This window comes from Penicillium manginii (genome assembly GCF_028828005.1).
Source record: "Penicillium manginii strain IBT 31320 chromosome Unknown utg000005l:1.0-5665137.0:1.0-5668048.0, whole genome shotgun sequence".
Lineage (NCBI taxonomy): Eukaryota > Fungi > Ascomycota > Eurotiomycetes > Eurotiales > Aspergillaceae > Penicillium > Penicillium manginii.
In genome coordinates, this window is record NW_026643106.1 from 5,291,801 (window position 1) to 5,306,996 (window position 15,196).

The 15,196-nt window shown below is 49.5% G+C and overlaps 4 protein-coding genes across 4 annotated transcripts; 1 reads left to right on the top strand and 3 right to left on the bottom strand.

Moving 5' to 3' along the window:
- Nucleotides 1–778: 778 nt before the first annotated feature.
- N7533_008295 (Vegetative incompatibility protein HET-E-1) lies at nt 779–2,382 on the top strand (the record flags this gene model as incomplete). Its single annotated transcript, XM_057104945.1, has 2 exons — nt 779–2,227; nt 2,275–2,382. Coding segments are annotated over 2 exons (1,557 nt in total), but the record flags the coding sequence as incomplete, so codon positions are not given.
- On the bottom strand, nt 2,332–3,185 carry N7533_008296 (uncharacterized protein; the record flags this gene model as incomplete). Its single annotated transcript, XM_057104946.1, has 2 exons — nt 2,332–2,824; nt 2,872–3,185. 2 exons carry the CDS (start codon nt 3,183–3,185, stop codon nt 2,332–2,334), a joined length of 807 nt encoding a protein of 268 aa, XP_056959903.1.
- Nucleotides 3,186–3,622: 437 nt separating this feature from the next.
- Nucleotides 3,623–7,624, bottom strand: N7533_008297 (uncharacterized protein; the record flags this gene model as incomplete). The annotated part of the gene is made up of 1 exon (XM_057104947.1): nt 3,623–7,624. The coding sequence occupies one exon, from the start codon at nt 7,622–7,624 to the stop codon at nt 3,623–3,625; it is 4,002 nt and encodes a 1,333-aa protein (XP_056959904.1).
- A 2,169-nt stretch (nt 7,625–9,793) lies between these two features.
- N7533_008298 (uncharacterized protein) lies at nt 9,794–10,057 on the bottom strand (the record flags this gene model as incomplete). The annotated part of the gene is made up of 1 exon (XM_057104948.1): nt 9,794–10,057. The coding sequence occupies one exon, from the start codon at nt 10,055–10,057 to the stop codon at nt 9,794–9,796; it is 264 nt and encodes an 87-aa protein (XP_056959905.1).
- Between the last annotated feature and the right edge of the window lie 5,139 nt (nt 10,058–15,196).

Genomic DNA, 15,196 nt, shown 5'->3' on the forward strand with positions numbered 1-15,196 from the left:
CTCACGTCGAGAAGCTGCCCTATGGGAGAGAACGATCTGCAACTGTGGGGACGCAACGTGGCAATACGATGCAGCGCAGTGCCATCTGTCACCCTGCATGAGCGCTGTCCCCCACCTGGTTGCCCGAAGGTAGGGTTGGGCGCAGTGATTGGTGGGCATCGTGCAGGCAACGTCCTGATGTCTGCATGGCTTGCCTCTGGAGCAGCTACAATTTCGGAGCAAGTGAGAGATCCAATGCCCCGTACCATGCAAGACTGCTGGAGTCAGCCCCGCCATCTGCAGTGACTTTTAGCTTGACGGACCCCCTTTTTAGTCAAGTACAAGGCAGGAAGAATCAGTCCTCTAATCGGCCTTATGATGAGTATTTTAATTCTGTCACTCATCGAATTTCTCTGCTGGTAGTGACGCACTACAGTGTGACTGCTAGGTACGCTCAACTCACTTTACAGCGGACCTGGCCAGAGTTAGATGACTTGTTATGTCGATAAGGAGACAACAGTGGGATAACAATGGGGGGAATGTCCAGTTCCAGGGGACCGCAACGAATCCGTACGCCAATATTGATGATTGTATGACTTTGAAGAATATTACTGACACAGCGCCATTGAAGCACCTTTATTCAAAATATCGGGGGTACGTCTGAACATCAAGTTTTCCTCCTGGTGGTACTCTGTCTGATATGAAAACTCGCAAGACCAAGACAGACAAAGCAGGGATCGCTGCCTCGAATACTTCGCAGTGACGGATCCGCGCGACGTCAAGACAAACATCCACCAGACAAGGGGGGGCGGCACTCAAAGAGTCCTATGAATGGATCCTCCGCCATCCTCAGTTCCTGTGTTGGCGACACAGTAACGACAGCCAGGTTCTTTGGGTCAAGGGGGATCCTGGTAAAGGCAAGACGATGCTACTCTGTGGCATCATCGATGAGCTTTGTCCGACCACGAAACTGGCAGATCCTCGAGCTAAAAGCCTCCTATCGTTTTTTTTCTGCCAAGCTACAGTCCCGAAGCTCAGTAATGCCTATGCTGTCCTGCGCGGACTGATCTATATACTCGTGGACACGCAACCGTCTTTGCTATCCCATGTGCAGAAAAGATTTAAGGCTACCGGGGAACCGGGATTCCGAGAAGCGGGAGCATGGACTGTATTGTGCAATATGTTCTTGGATATCCTGCGTGAGTCGAGTCTGGAAACGATCTATGTTGTGGTTGACGCTCTTGACGAATGCGTGCAGGACCAAGACAAGCTCTTGCAATTCATCCTCAAGGAGACGAAAGACTTCCCGCGCGTCAAATGGATTATTTCTAGCCGGAACCACGTTCAGCAGCGTGAAATACTAGTGGAGTCGCAACTCATACTATGCCTAGAACTACAAGATAACGCAGAGTACGTGTCTAGGGCCATCGAGGCCTACATTTGCGACCGGATGTCGACGCTTGAATCCTTACAAGACAACCCAGACCGGGAATATGTTCGACAGGCCCTTGAGAAGAAAGCCGAAGGAACGTTTCTCTGGGTGGCTCTTGTCGTCCAGGAACTCCAGGACGTTGATAGCTGGGATGTGAGGCAGGTGGTTGATGATGTACCAAAAGGATTAGATGATTTGTATGCACGGATGATAAACCATATCAACAAACTCGTAGCGCAAAGCAGGGAATACTGTCAACTGGTCCTCTCAGCTGCCACCCTGGCCTATCGGCCGCTTCAGTTACTAGAGCTAGGGGTGGTGTCTGAACTTCCAGACAAGATCGCCGGAAACGCCAAGAATATCGAGACGATCGTGAAGAGAAGTGGTTCTTTCCTCACAGTTCGCCACAAGACGGTTTATTTTGTGCATCAGTCTGCCAGGGACTTTCTGATCGAAAAGGGCGGGCAGAGCATCTTCTCGGCTGGCCCTGCGGTTGCCCATCGCCGAATGTTCACTCTATCACTGCAGACCATGAACATGGTATTACGGCGCGATATGTACAGCCTCGGGGCCCTAGGTACCCCTATCAACCAGGCCAAGCAGCTCGAGCCAGATCCGCTGATTGCAGTGGGCTACTCATGTGTCTACTGGGTGGACCATCTAGAACAAGCTGGATCACACGATGAGCTACAGGACGATGGCAGTGTCGACACATTCCTCCGAACCCGATATCTCTACTGGCTCGAGGCGCTGAGTCTTTTTCGAAGCGTGACAGATGGAGTCCTGTCGATACAAAAGCTTAGGCGGCTGCTATGGGTATTTGTTCGTCTCTTGCAATGCATACCTTTCTAACATGGCCATAGAAGGGATCAGGAGGACCCCGACTAAGCGATCTGGTCCAAGACGCGTACCGCTTTATTTTATATCACCGAGCAGCAATCGAGAACAGTCCCCTCATGGAACTGGGATGAGCTGGACGGCATGCTTGAGCCAGCTCGTTGGGACCAACGGTTAGTTCGTTTTCGGCTACTCTTTGCTGAAGTAGGACTTAGTGGCATAGACGGCGACATAGTGGGCAAGAAGTGTATATCGTCAGTTAGTATGGCCAGTTGCTGATTTTCTTTGGTAGTGCCGAATATGCGCCCTGTGATGAATATTTGAGTTTGGGTCGCCAATAAAGGAAGTTTTGCCCATCGTGGACCATTTTTAAAGTATGCAGTGATTGGAAATGTGTGTTGGTTTCGGGTGGAACTATTATACACCGTCACTTGTAGGCAGTAGTGAAGTAGTGTTGAACCGTTGTTGAGTTCCCCAGCGTGTTTATTAATCTCGCCTAGGAAGGTTACGGTTGGCTGTGCAGCCTCAGGGCAGTGCATAAAGTATGAATCAGAGTTTTCATGATCCCCGGGATGTCTAGAGCAATTCAGCTTGTAATTTAGAAACTACTGAGTATTACATACCGGTCGACAGTGTGAGCATGGAGAAGGATGTGGAATCCTTCATCTTGTGTGGTGGCTGTCAGGAAAGAGCCCCAGGCATAAATAAAGGTATTTTCGTGATATATATCAGACCGTCCCAGGTCGGAGAAGAAACGGACCATAGTTGGTATGTCTTGTTGCTCTACATCGTCCGACTGAGCGTCTTTGTGGGGAATATTGAGTGAAATGCGAAGCTGTAAAGCTAGTCCCTTTCCAGGTCGTGCTGGATCTTGTTCAACCTGTTCAATGAAGTCACGAATGTGTAAAATCGCAGGAAAGGTTTTAGTTAATGGCATATAGAAGACTGTAGTGGAAATAAAGCAGAGGCGAATAGAGGTTAGGTCGTTAATATTATGGATAGTAGAAGGAAAGATGACGAATTTTGAAGTTGTTGTAATATGGAGAAAATGTACTGGGGCTATTCATAAGTCAAGTCATCGGAGATCTCATCCAAGGTGGTTATACAAATATGAGATTTCGTAAATGTTGCAGATGGCCGGGGCGAAGGACTAAATAGACGTATATTAGTGGTTGTCCGGGGCCGGTTCTGGTCATGAAAGGAGGCGACAGGGTTGCATTTGTGTAATATTCGGATTTATGGAAGTATCATGATTAGTTGAAAGAAAGCTAATGGAACGAATATGTTTGGTTACTGGATATTATGCTAGTTTTGTCAAGTTTGTGGTGTTCTACTTGAGTTGTTTTTTTTTAGAAACGTGTTATGAATGGATATTTAACTAACTTCGACCGCTAATGCTATAGGAGAGAAGCGCTGTAAGACCTCTCGAAACACGATATTTTCTGTTGTATCTGACCCCTCCGCGTGTAAGATCGATAGTTTTGCTACATCGGTCACCCTTGAGAGTGCAACGTACAGCTGCCCATGGGAAAAGGCTGGCACGCGAAGGTCTACACCTACCTGTTTCAACGACTGCCCCTGGCTCTTATTAATTGTCATAGCAAAACAGAGACGGATTGGGAACTGCACGCGGCGGAGGGTGAAGGATAGTTGGCCATCAGTCGTCTCTAACGGGATACGGGGGATCGTGTGTTCTACCCCTTTGCGGTCGCCAGCGATGATTCGGGCGGTGATATTCCAGTGATATATACCCGTGATGATGAGGCGGGTTCCATTGCAGAGGCCGTCTTCTTGGCGGAGGTTCCGGATCAGCATAATCGGGGCTCCGACTCTCAATGCTAGTTTCGACGGCGGCAGGCCTGGCATATTGATAGAATTTAAATACTCCAGTGGTTGTTCTGTAAGGGTTGGTTGATACCTGCCAGGACGATCCTGGGCACGGTCGGCGGACCAATAAGTCCTCAAATCGCCTGTCATGCGGCTGATTAGCCGGTCGTTGAAGACCGCCACCGCGTCGTTACGGATAGTGACAATAGACCGCTCAGCAAAGAACTCCAGGTTCTCGGTGGCTGCCGATAGCGCTGCAGTGGGATATATAGCATCACAGAGCTCCTCTACCGTATCGGATCGGGGGATGTACTGGGGCAGGATAATAGTACCCTGTAAGTCCTCCCGGTAGGACATTGTGGATAGATATTGCCCGTAGCCTGTATTATCGCCTGTTGGCGGAAGGCGCATATTTCGATGTAGCTGTAGGACTGTCAGTTGTGGCCAAATTGAAGATCGTTGTAAGCACGCAGCTACTGTCCTGGTTCGGCTAGATGGGACTACTATCGGTAAGGTCTGCGCAAAATCACCCCCCATCAGGACTGGAAGACCACCAAATAGACGGTCATCGTCACGGGCGTCTTTTAGGAGACGATCCACCAATTCCACTGCATACCGGTCCTGCATTGGGACCTCATCCCAGATGATCAGAGCCGTTGTCCGTAGGCGTTGAAATTTTGCAGATCTTGGCCTTAAAGTCGAGGTCGAGTCCTCATGTAATTCAAGCGGGATACCGAAATGACTGTGGGCCGTGCTGCCATCCGGTAGTAGGGTTGCGGCAATGCCGGACGAAGCAACACAGGCCACATCGAAGCCTAAGCGCCGCAGCTCAGCATAGATCGTACGGTAGAGGAATGTCTTGCCAGTACCGGCAGGGCCTTGTAGATACCACGCAGCAGGCCGACCGCCAAGCACAGTGGATACCACGGCGGAAAAGATGGTCTGTTGATTATCGTTGAGCTGATCCCGCAACTCTGCGGCCGTGGTGGCTAGGCGATCTAATGGCATGTTATGCAGACCGTCACGGGATGATTGCTGGAAGGCAGACCAATCAGCTTCCGGGGATGGCATGTAATAATCCGCTAATGTCTTACTTTGCGCTGCTAGCAGTCGGCCGATCAGAAATAGGCCAAAGTCAAGGTACTGTTCTCTGATAGAAGTGGCAGGTAGCTCTCTGCCGGCTTCCGTGTAGGATTCCAACTGACGGGGCAGGTCATCGCATAGGTGCACTTGGAACTCGTCCCAGAGTGCCGGTGGGTCCATAACATCACCATGCACGACAGCAACACAGAACTCATTTCTTAGAGATTTTCCAGATGCGAAGGTCACAGCCTCCGTGAATGTGGCCCGCCAGTGGTTGTCATCCTCTAGCAGCCCAAGCTTCTTGCAGGCGTTCCGGAATGTCCGCTCTGGTGATCCAAGGCGTACGGTCCTTAGGTCCTCAAAGCTTACAGCATTATGCCGGACCGTTAATAGCAGCCGCAGGTAGAAGCGCTCGCCGTCACGGGGATTCACATGGTACATCCTACCGATAACAGTCCCATTTTTCCGTGGCTGCCAGGCCCTCTGGGACCGGTCCCAGACACAGTGCCGCAGCATATCCTGATATAGATACGTCGGGCGGCCCTCCCGGCGGGCAACAGTATTGTAGTCAAAGTAGGCCATCAATGGACTGCGCGTGTTATCCATCCGGCGCCGAATATCATCAACTTCAGCACCGGTCGGAAAGCGGACTGGCTGCTGACCTGGGAGATGGACTGGGAGCGCCTGCACAGGTGGGAATTCCTCATGCACTCGGTATCCCAGCAGACGCCAGATCGCCTCCGACGGTCCAATATACCGGCCCTCAAGATACTCTGTAATCTCGTCGGTAAGAGTCAGCCGGACTGTAGCCCGGTCTGGGCCTTTGTAGGCGTATTTAGTGATATACTTAACGACCTCGACACCGCGACAGAGCTCAACGTTGATGTGGCAGTTATAGCGGATCGTGAGGTATGGGTTATATGGCACAACCCGGCTATTATCCACAGTGACCTCACGGCCCTTCACATGTTTGGTAAATGCCATATCAGGGATATCACGCCGGCGATACTGGGGGTATCCATGCTCGTTTGGGATCGTCTCAGAGGTGAGTGGCTTAGGGAAGCGCTTACTACAGGTTCGTTCGCCCGTTGCAGTGTCGCTCGAGGTACAGGGGGCCTGTAAGCCCTCGCCACACATGTGGACCATATAGTCACGGACAATCTTACTGAGTTCCGGATCCACCACTGGATCCGGTAGCTCAGCACAGACCACCTCATCTATCATTGAAGGGTTGTGGAACTGGTCGCTATTTTCCAGGAAGAGTAGTAAATGGCAGTGAGGGAGGGAGCGCTTTTGATACTCAATTGTCCAAAACCGGCCAGTGGAAGGGCCAAAGATACCTTTCCTGCAGAGTTGTAGGAGAAGATCCTTTTTTTTAAGATCGAATACACGGCTGACCAAATCCGGGCGATCCATGGCTGTTTGGCCAGGGAATAGCTCCCGTGTAATCTCATCCCAAGTTGGATTGGCCGTCATGGTGATAAACAGCGTTGGCGGTCCTAACTTACGGATCAAAGCGATTGCATCTTGACATATCTTCTTCATGAACCGTGGGCTGCCTATGTGCGATGAGGGTAATATCACGCGCTGACCGACCGGTGCGGTTATCATAGCCTCTGTGCCCTCAGTGGCGGTATCAGCAACAGCCTCCGCTAGGTGATCTGCAAGGCCTTGATAGGTATCTGCCCGGATATCGTCCTGATGACCACTAAACCAACGGAGTCGGGATTGCTCAATTGTAGCATACGCATCGACCCAATACTGATGACCTAGGCGACAGGCGTGATGGATTGGATTGAAGTCATCAGGCCGAGTAAACACGCGAAAAGCGTGATACTGACGGGCTGTTATACAGTTTGAGAAAGACGCCGCTAGGTCATCCTCCGGGTCAGGATCGATATCCAATATATTATGTAGGACACCCGGTGGATCCACATCACCGTCGTCATGTCCAAGGTCGTCTACTTCATCCTGGGTGGCATTGTCCTGATCACGGAAAGTCAAACGGAGGCCCCAGGACCACCCAGTATCCCCATGAGGGAAAAGTAACACATAATGCAGAGGTAGATACGCCGCATGGCTTGGATCCACCCTACGAAGGGCCGCTCGGCCCGTATCCGGGGCCCGTAAAGTCAAAACCATATCCCGGTACGTTCGCTGACCGAAGTCTGGTGGTGCGTCTGGGATAAACGCCGCTACCTCCGTCCGTGTAGGCAAGTTATACGTGCGTGGATCAGCTTTCTCCTGGAGGATGATACGCAGATCGGGGGATAGTATCACATCTATAGGGGTCTGGCTTCGGGCAGCCTCGATTAGCTGCTCCCGGGCAGTTCGGTAGATCCCGATGAACGGGTTACAGCGGTTTAGCTCATCTGTGAGCCGCGCTAGGATTGCGGCGGAAAGCGCACTGCGATTTCCATTCGCATTTTCGGCACCTGACCGCTGTTGACCTCGGGCTGGCTTCATGGTGCAACGGATCTGGATAGTGGCCTCTTGGTCCTCTAATAGCCATAGCTGGGCAAACGCGGGAGATACGCCCTCCCGGGGCTCTAATGGCCCATATATATGAAATAGCTCCCCAGCTACCAAAAAGGGTTTGTACGCTCCTTCGACGCGCTGATCTGGAGTATAGGAGATAGAGGTAAACGCGAAAGCCGAGTTATATTGCCGGATTCGATCTCGGAATTCTTTTGCGCGAGTATCATCACCTGTTAAGAGCCAGCGCAGATAAGGCGGTGGTGGCTGGATTCGAGTTAATTGAACAGCCCCTTGTTTGCAGCAGCGAGACAACGAAGGATTGGCCTGAGATGAGTGAATGTCTCTTTCAGCAAGCCAGTAAAAAGCCTTGCAAAAACGGCAGGTGTATTCCATACGGCCAAGATCATGTCTCTGTATAGTGCCGGGGCGGTATTGGGAGCGAAAACCAACCGGCACTATTATAGCGGGTCGGCAACCCGGGCATAATTTAAATGGCTGGCGTCGGCGTGCCAAGTCGATGAACTGCGCTAGAGGGAGCAGATCACCACACCGTGAACAGGATTGCATACCGGTGCGGCCTGGTGGGAGGACTCGATTCATCGGCGGTCTGCATGTGACGCAATTGGTGAAGGGCTCGGGACGGCGCGACCGATCGACGAATACCGATAATGGGTATATACCGTCGCACGAAGTGCACTGGCGAGTCGGGGCCTCCTCCGGTATCATATCATTGTTAGCAGCAAGAACGCTACCCGCAGGTATAGTCGCAAAAGTAGGGGTGGATATCGAGTCTATAAGGCCTTGGGCCGGGGTATCCAGATAGATCGGTACCCCCGGAGTAACACGTTGCCTCTCCTGTTGCGGATAGTATATTTTTTTTTAGTATATTTCAAATATCGGACGTTATAGAAAACACACGCGGCAATTAAAGCATGTCTTGAAACGCCTGCCAGCGGAAGATAGAAACTTAGAACGCGGATGATGGCGCATGCATCTACTACAGCGGAGCGAAAGATCGTCTGTATCGCCGGCAGTAGCATACGTAGGAGTCTCGCACTCTGGCGGCTGTGGACGGCGGCATCTGCGGCAGGTTCTAAGTTCGATATTCCTTTCGTTGATGAACGTGGTCAACGGTCGAATGTTATGGCACCGGCTACAGCACTTGGTTGACGGACGCGAGTTGGAATCTGCGGCAGACATCAGATGGGTTGTGAGTAGCCGTAGATGTTGGGATGGAGCAACGTGTGAGGAAAGCCGGCAGCAGACCAAAATCAACATCTCAACAAAGGCACAGCACGCGATGTTCCCCGTAGATCCGTCGATGTAAAGCAAGAAGGGCTATTGGCCCAGATGGGCAAGATGGAAATAGGCTAAACCGAAATGGGTATGCAGCTTTTCACTGGACCAATGACAAAGCGTCAAATAGCGTCCACTGCCGAATAGGAGGGCCAGGAATGGGCCAAGAGCGGGGCGCGCTAAACCGGAAAAAGGCCGACCTTGGTCGACTATCCTTATAGTAGAGTAGAATAGAGTAGAAAGTAGAAAGTAGAAAGTAGAAAGTAGAATGTACAAGTAGAGTGATCCACTTCCTGACAGTATCTTAGAGCCTCGTCACGGCCTATTGTGGCCCATTGCCGTCCCCATTGTTAGGCTGTCCCTATGACGCACGACTGCGAAACCTCTGTGACGCCTCGGCGAAGTCCAGTACAGCCCGTACTGTCTTGGCCCGCGAGACGGTGTCTGGTTTACCTTTCTCACCTTCATTTGAGCCTCCCAGCAGACTCGATACACTACAGAAATGTACGAAGTTGTCCTTCCGGTACTGTGCAGTATTGGCCCGAACCCATCGCAAAGCCGACGCCCAAAGCTGGACTTGCACCCAGGCGGGGGGTTAACTTCGCTGTTCTTTTCTGTCGCTTTGCATGTAAGGGTATGTACTTGTGTAGTATTATTATGGTCTTCATCGGTGGATGGCTTCAGGCTGACCTTAGCCCCCATCTCCAATAGCTGGCTGATTGCTCCCGTGATTCTAATGATAAGAGCTTGTCCGCCTTGAAGATGGGGTTTCGCAAGCGAAAGCAGGACAGCAGGTTTGTTCGCAACGATCTTGACCTGTATTTCCCACGGTGGCATCTCAGATACGAGGGATACAGCCTCTTACACTACCCCCACCTGTGCATAGTGAGCATTGAGCGTGTCGTCACTACCAGCTGCCCCGTTTGACGAGACGATGTCGACTTGATTAACGCGCACACCCAGCCCTGTTCCGACCAGACTACTGCGGACACTGACGCTGGTGAACAACCAGAAACGGGCATGGCCGGCCTCGTGCAACTCGTGCATTTCGGATCCGACGATGGCGATCAACTTCCCGAGAGACCGTTGCCACAGATCTAGAGGGAAAGGTCGAATGACCTCCATGTCAGACAAACATTGTGGTCCGTACTTTGTAGGATTTGAACGGTGATGGGTAACTGCCATCCTGCATTGCCGCCGCCGCTTGACAGGACTAGAAGGTGTGATCCTTTAATCAGGTGTGGCAACCGATCCAATGTTTTAAGACGCGTGCTCGGAAGCGTAGGACAGTTAGTTCAATCCCCGCTTCTGCCTCAGCGATGGCGAGAGCTGTGTTTCGGAACACGCCTATGATCGCCTGGGACTCGGCTCGTTGGATGGCTTCGAACCGCCGTCCGATTCCCGCCGCAATAATGGAATCCTGCCGTATGTGGCACCACACAGATGCTGCATAACCAATCTTCGAAGCGACCGTGGAGGTGAAGAGCTGGCGAGATACCGAAGGAGGTAACCCGCGCAGTCGTCTTAGTGCAGGTACGGCTTTCATTCCTTTATTCGCAGCCTTTCCGATGTATGATTTGAACCCTGATCCCTGATCGAGTATCACGCCGAGAATCTTGATTTCAGGCACCGGGGCAACAGTCGCTCCATTCACGTGTAACGGGACTGCGGGAAGTTGGCGTTGCCGCGGGTTTCTTGTGAAGTGGATGAACGATGTCTTCTCTTTTTCGAAAGCCGCGCCAGACTGCGCTGCCCATTCTAACGCTCATTGGATGGCCTTCCGCTGCAGGACGGTTGTATTCGCCTCAGCAGACGAGCCTACCGTCCATCGTGTATAATCGTCGACGAAAATGACAGCTCCTTTTCTTCTAGTGATGGAGATGCTTGTACGTACACACATATTTGTATGCGCCCGACACGACTAAGGCTCTTAGCTAAGTTAAAATGATACATTCTAACCATGCCTCACAATACCAATTCTCCACCGATACTGACATCCACGGCAGAATCAACAGAACTCACCAACTTTGCCGACGAAAAATTCAACTATTGGGGTAGCTAGAAATAACTGGAGTGCATTTTTACAGTTATGAACTCGTAAAAGTAGATTAACGTGAAATATAAAGTCAAAACCATACGTAGTGGGCTGGTTCAAGGTCACGATTGTAGGTATAGAAAAGACCAGACTAGAATGTCGGTGTGAGAGAGATCGTATAAATCCGAGACAGTTTAGGCCAGGACTGGAGAAGCATACCTAGAAATGAAACCTGTATACCGGGCTAACCTCGTTTGCCCTCGCAGGGTACCCTGACTTCCACGAAGCTGTTTCCATAGTTTCATACAAATAACATCGTGTTTTTATTCAATTTTCTATATTATGGTGGTAAGGTGGGAGGCTTTTATTTGTTTCGCACTCAGAGTAGTGCTATGTAAAACTTATTAGGCGGTGTATGCATTTATGTCAGAATTGAAGGCCTGCAGCCGTTCTCCTGTCAATTATCGAACATTCTGTGGCGCACCTGTTCTCGCTGCAGAAATAGTGGACCCTCGGCAACGCCACCATGTGATAGAATAAATGGAGCCTAGAGGAGTGAATACCCAGGGGCCAATCGGTAGTCATCAAACGCATCACCATTTGCGTACAAGTTCGGCGAGCGGATAAAGCGCTCAATGATTGGTTCTCTATCCAGGTCTATCCTGCACGGCTTGGCTCTTGTTATCCGTTGGGTCGATATGATACCCCTTAAAAGAGAACCAAAACTAGTTTCCGACTCACGACCTCTTGTCCATAATAAGCGACGCTTGTCATTTTGGTGGTCCAGGCTGAGCGCAATCCGTTGGACGTCCCCTGCGGTGGTTCGTGGAAATTGCCGCTTTGGCTAGCCTCCTGAGAAGAAGTCACTCACCATGTTTCAAATTGCACAAAAGCAAACGCAACGAGAGTACTCGCTGGACATACTCTCGTATTTTCGTGACGTTATCAGAGCAGTGTAAATATTATGTAAACGACACACGCGCAGTACTTCTACCGAATTTTTCCATCTAGCTTAGAGAGTCGGACAAGATTAATAAGTGCCATGTAATAACCCTCACCGAAACGAAACGATATAGATCACCGACAGAGCCGAAAATTGTCCAACAACCCAAAGATTAGGCTGTTGACGTCCAACCGAACAGGGTTTCGGCCCGTCCCTTTACCGTGCATTCCGCACCAGACCCACCGCAGCCACACTCCATTCGCAGCCCTTTCTTGCTGGACTGCTTTGAAACCAAACCGGAAACAGACACTACCCATCACGCTAGGAGTACCAGAATAGTCGCATGCTCTGCAATGTTTGCCGGCCTAGCGTTGGCAGTCACCGTGCTTGAAATCGCCCCAGTATGCAATTCATGAGTCATACCTATCACCACGATCACCACGCCCCTAGCTTTCGTGAAACCCCCCTAATGTATTACGTGTCTAAATTTAGCCCAGATTCACACGGGTGAAGGGGTAGCCGTTAACTAGTATTAGACTATTCCCCTTACGCGTCCACATTGTCACCTGCGGGGATGCATGGCAGGCCGGTGAGGCACATATTATCTCATCGCTTTTTGTTTGCTTCGAATCATCTAACAATACATCGTTTACCAGGGTTATCAGCTATCAATGTTAATTGGAGGAAGTTGAGGGCGTAGCCGAACTTTGATAATTACCCCTAATTATTTCTCTATCCCGGGTATTTTGAGCGTTGCAATGGTAAACATGGATTTGTCGTCTCTCGTTATCTATTCTTTTATTTACTGGCGAACAGTTGATAGAGAATTCATCAGTTTCATATGTCCACTCCGAATACCGTTTACAGGCAACTGGAGAATGACCAATTTTTTAGTTGGATGCTTTCAATGATCGACATGCAATCGAGCTAAACTACAGGGTTTGCCCAGTTGTCTTCACCAAGATTTTATGCCTGAAATATGTGTAAGATATTTTTCACTTGGTATTCAAATTCCGTTTCAGATTTGGGATAATCAGAGACATCAACCTCTTTTCCATTATAAATTCAGGCTACTTCTCCTTGTTCCGTTTCCATTTTCTATTCAGCTCTAAACTCTATCCTCAGGCGGCAACCCAAGCACGAACCTATTCCAGTTCTTTTTGTTCTCAGGATCCCACCTCGCTATATGGCTAGTGCACAACAAACGGCCAAACGGTCCTCGCCCAAGCTACCTGCTGAGGCTCATGGCAGCATTAGCACAGATTTAAGGGATGAGAGTACCGACTGTGAGGGATTAGAAAGTCACCAATGAAAGATACCTTTTTTCTGAACAAGAAATCTTTTAGTGACAGAAAATTTCCTACGAAAGATTAAAGACCCAATAATGGTCGCTCTGGTAAAGGAGTAGTAAGTCTGTCTATGATAGATCGAGACCTACAAATAGGCTAACTAAATATTCCTCAGCATGGATGCGCGATTGAGGTGCGTTTTGCTATTTCCTTGGAATGATCACCAATTCAATTAGGCTCGCCTTTCTTCATCGTCGGAACTATTATTGTCTGGTTTACTAATTACACACAGAATGGGCAAAGCCAGAGACAGATTACTGGCATTTCAGGAGCTTGCACGGGGTATTGGGATCGAAGAGCCACTCCAGGACAATATTCTTTCTCTAGTGGAGAAGCTGGATAAATCGGAACGTCAGACAGGCCGCGGATGAAGATGAGCGGATTCCGCGGGCTTTGAAAGACCGTCAAGGATACCATTCTTCTTCAAGTCGAGCTAGCTTAAAGGGCTTCCAGGAAGACAACCATTAAAACATCATAATTCCAAGATTACCCGTGATAGCTTTCAAATTAGAGGACGGAGTTGAATGAACGATGAAGAAACTCGTCCTGGAAGGTGTAGTGGTACTGACTACTTTCTCAGCTCATCCAAAACTAACAAGTATATGGAAATAACCATCCAACGTATTGTAGAGAGGGACTACTTTTGGAGAAGGAATTCTAGAACAGGCAGCAGTGCCCAAGGTCAGATATTTTAGGACTGAGGTGTTGCATTTTGTAAAGTTTAGCATGTTAGCTTGCTGTGCCACTGTATTCTGATAGCGCAGAATTGGGTATATTGATATCTCTCCAGATCGAACGTGGTTCTGACAGTCTGAGTGTTCGTGGCTGAGATGTCGTGGGCGAGGTCCAAAGCTAAATCCTGTATTATTGTATGCGGTATCTTGTATATCTTGGCCAAGTTATATAAATCGTGAGCAGCTAAAATCCCACAAGATAGAATGCTTCTGGATGAAAATGAACCAAGAAATCTTCCTACCGCACTCATGAAGGCAGCAAATTCCATGAATTATCATAGTTTACGCTACTCACCGCGGAGGATCGTCTAATCTACCCCCTCTCGGCAACGTACCCGATATAAATGCATTATCTGTCGGGATTGTTGCCTGTTGCTTTATCTTCCTCGAATCTTAGCCGACAATGAGTTTTGGATCAGAGTGGACAGATTCTAATTATCCGTATTCCTCTTATCATAACTTTCTCCGCTAGTATGGGTACTTGCTCAGGGTAATTACGCGATGTTCTCAAACAAAAGCTAAAAGGATTTAGATAGGTCCCTTGAGCGGATCCAAAAATAACGCAAGAAGCCGTGCTATTATTTAACTTGCATTTGCATCATATCCCCAGTCCAATCCGAGTATGATTTTCTTTCCTGGAACATTCTTTTTTTTCTCGTAACAGGCAGAGCCGACTCTCCGAGTCAGCCTAGGACACAAGGTTTGACCTGTTTTGCTCTTTATTGCTCACAGTTGAGGAAGCTACCGATATTCCCTCCACATCCTGGTGAGCTATATCATCTAGCGCCTACGACAGCGATTGCAGGTTGAAATATACTCCGGTAAGAGGCGATTGCAGAATTCGCATTACGTCTTTGTGCTGCCGTAGACCCTCAACTATGCCTTGAAACGCATTTTGACGGTCGGCAACCTTGTCATTTGGCGGTAATTCCTTGTTGATTGCCTGGCTTACCATAGCTCTGAGCCGTTATTACTAACTACATAGATTGCAGCTCCCTCTTTCGACTCACACATATAAATCAATCGCAGCAATGTACACTGCCGCTTATGCTCGCCCCTTGAATTCAAAGAGGCCCGATTTCTTAGGTGCATTATCGCCCTTCTTCTTCCCATCCGCTTCAGTGCTAATCCTTCCTATTTTTAGTCTTGACGTCATGATATGTTCCAATTGTAACCGACCTTGGCTCTCTCGGGGGCTAGATT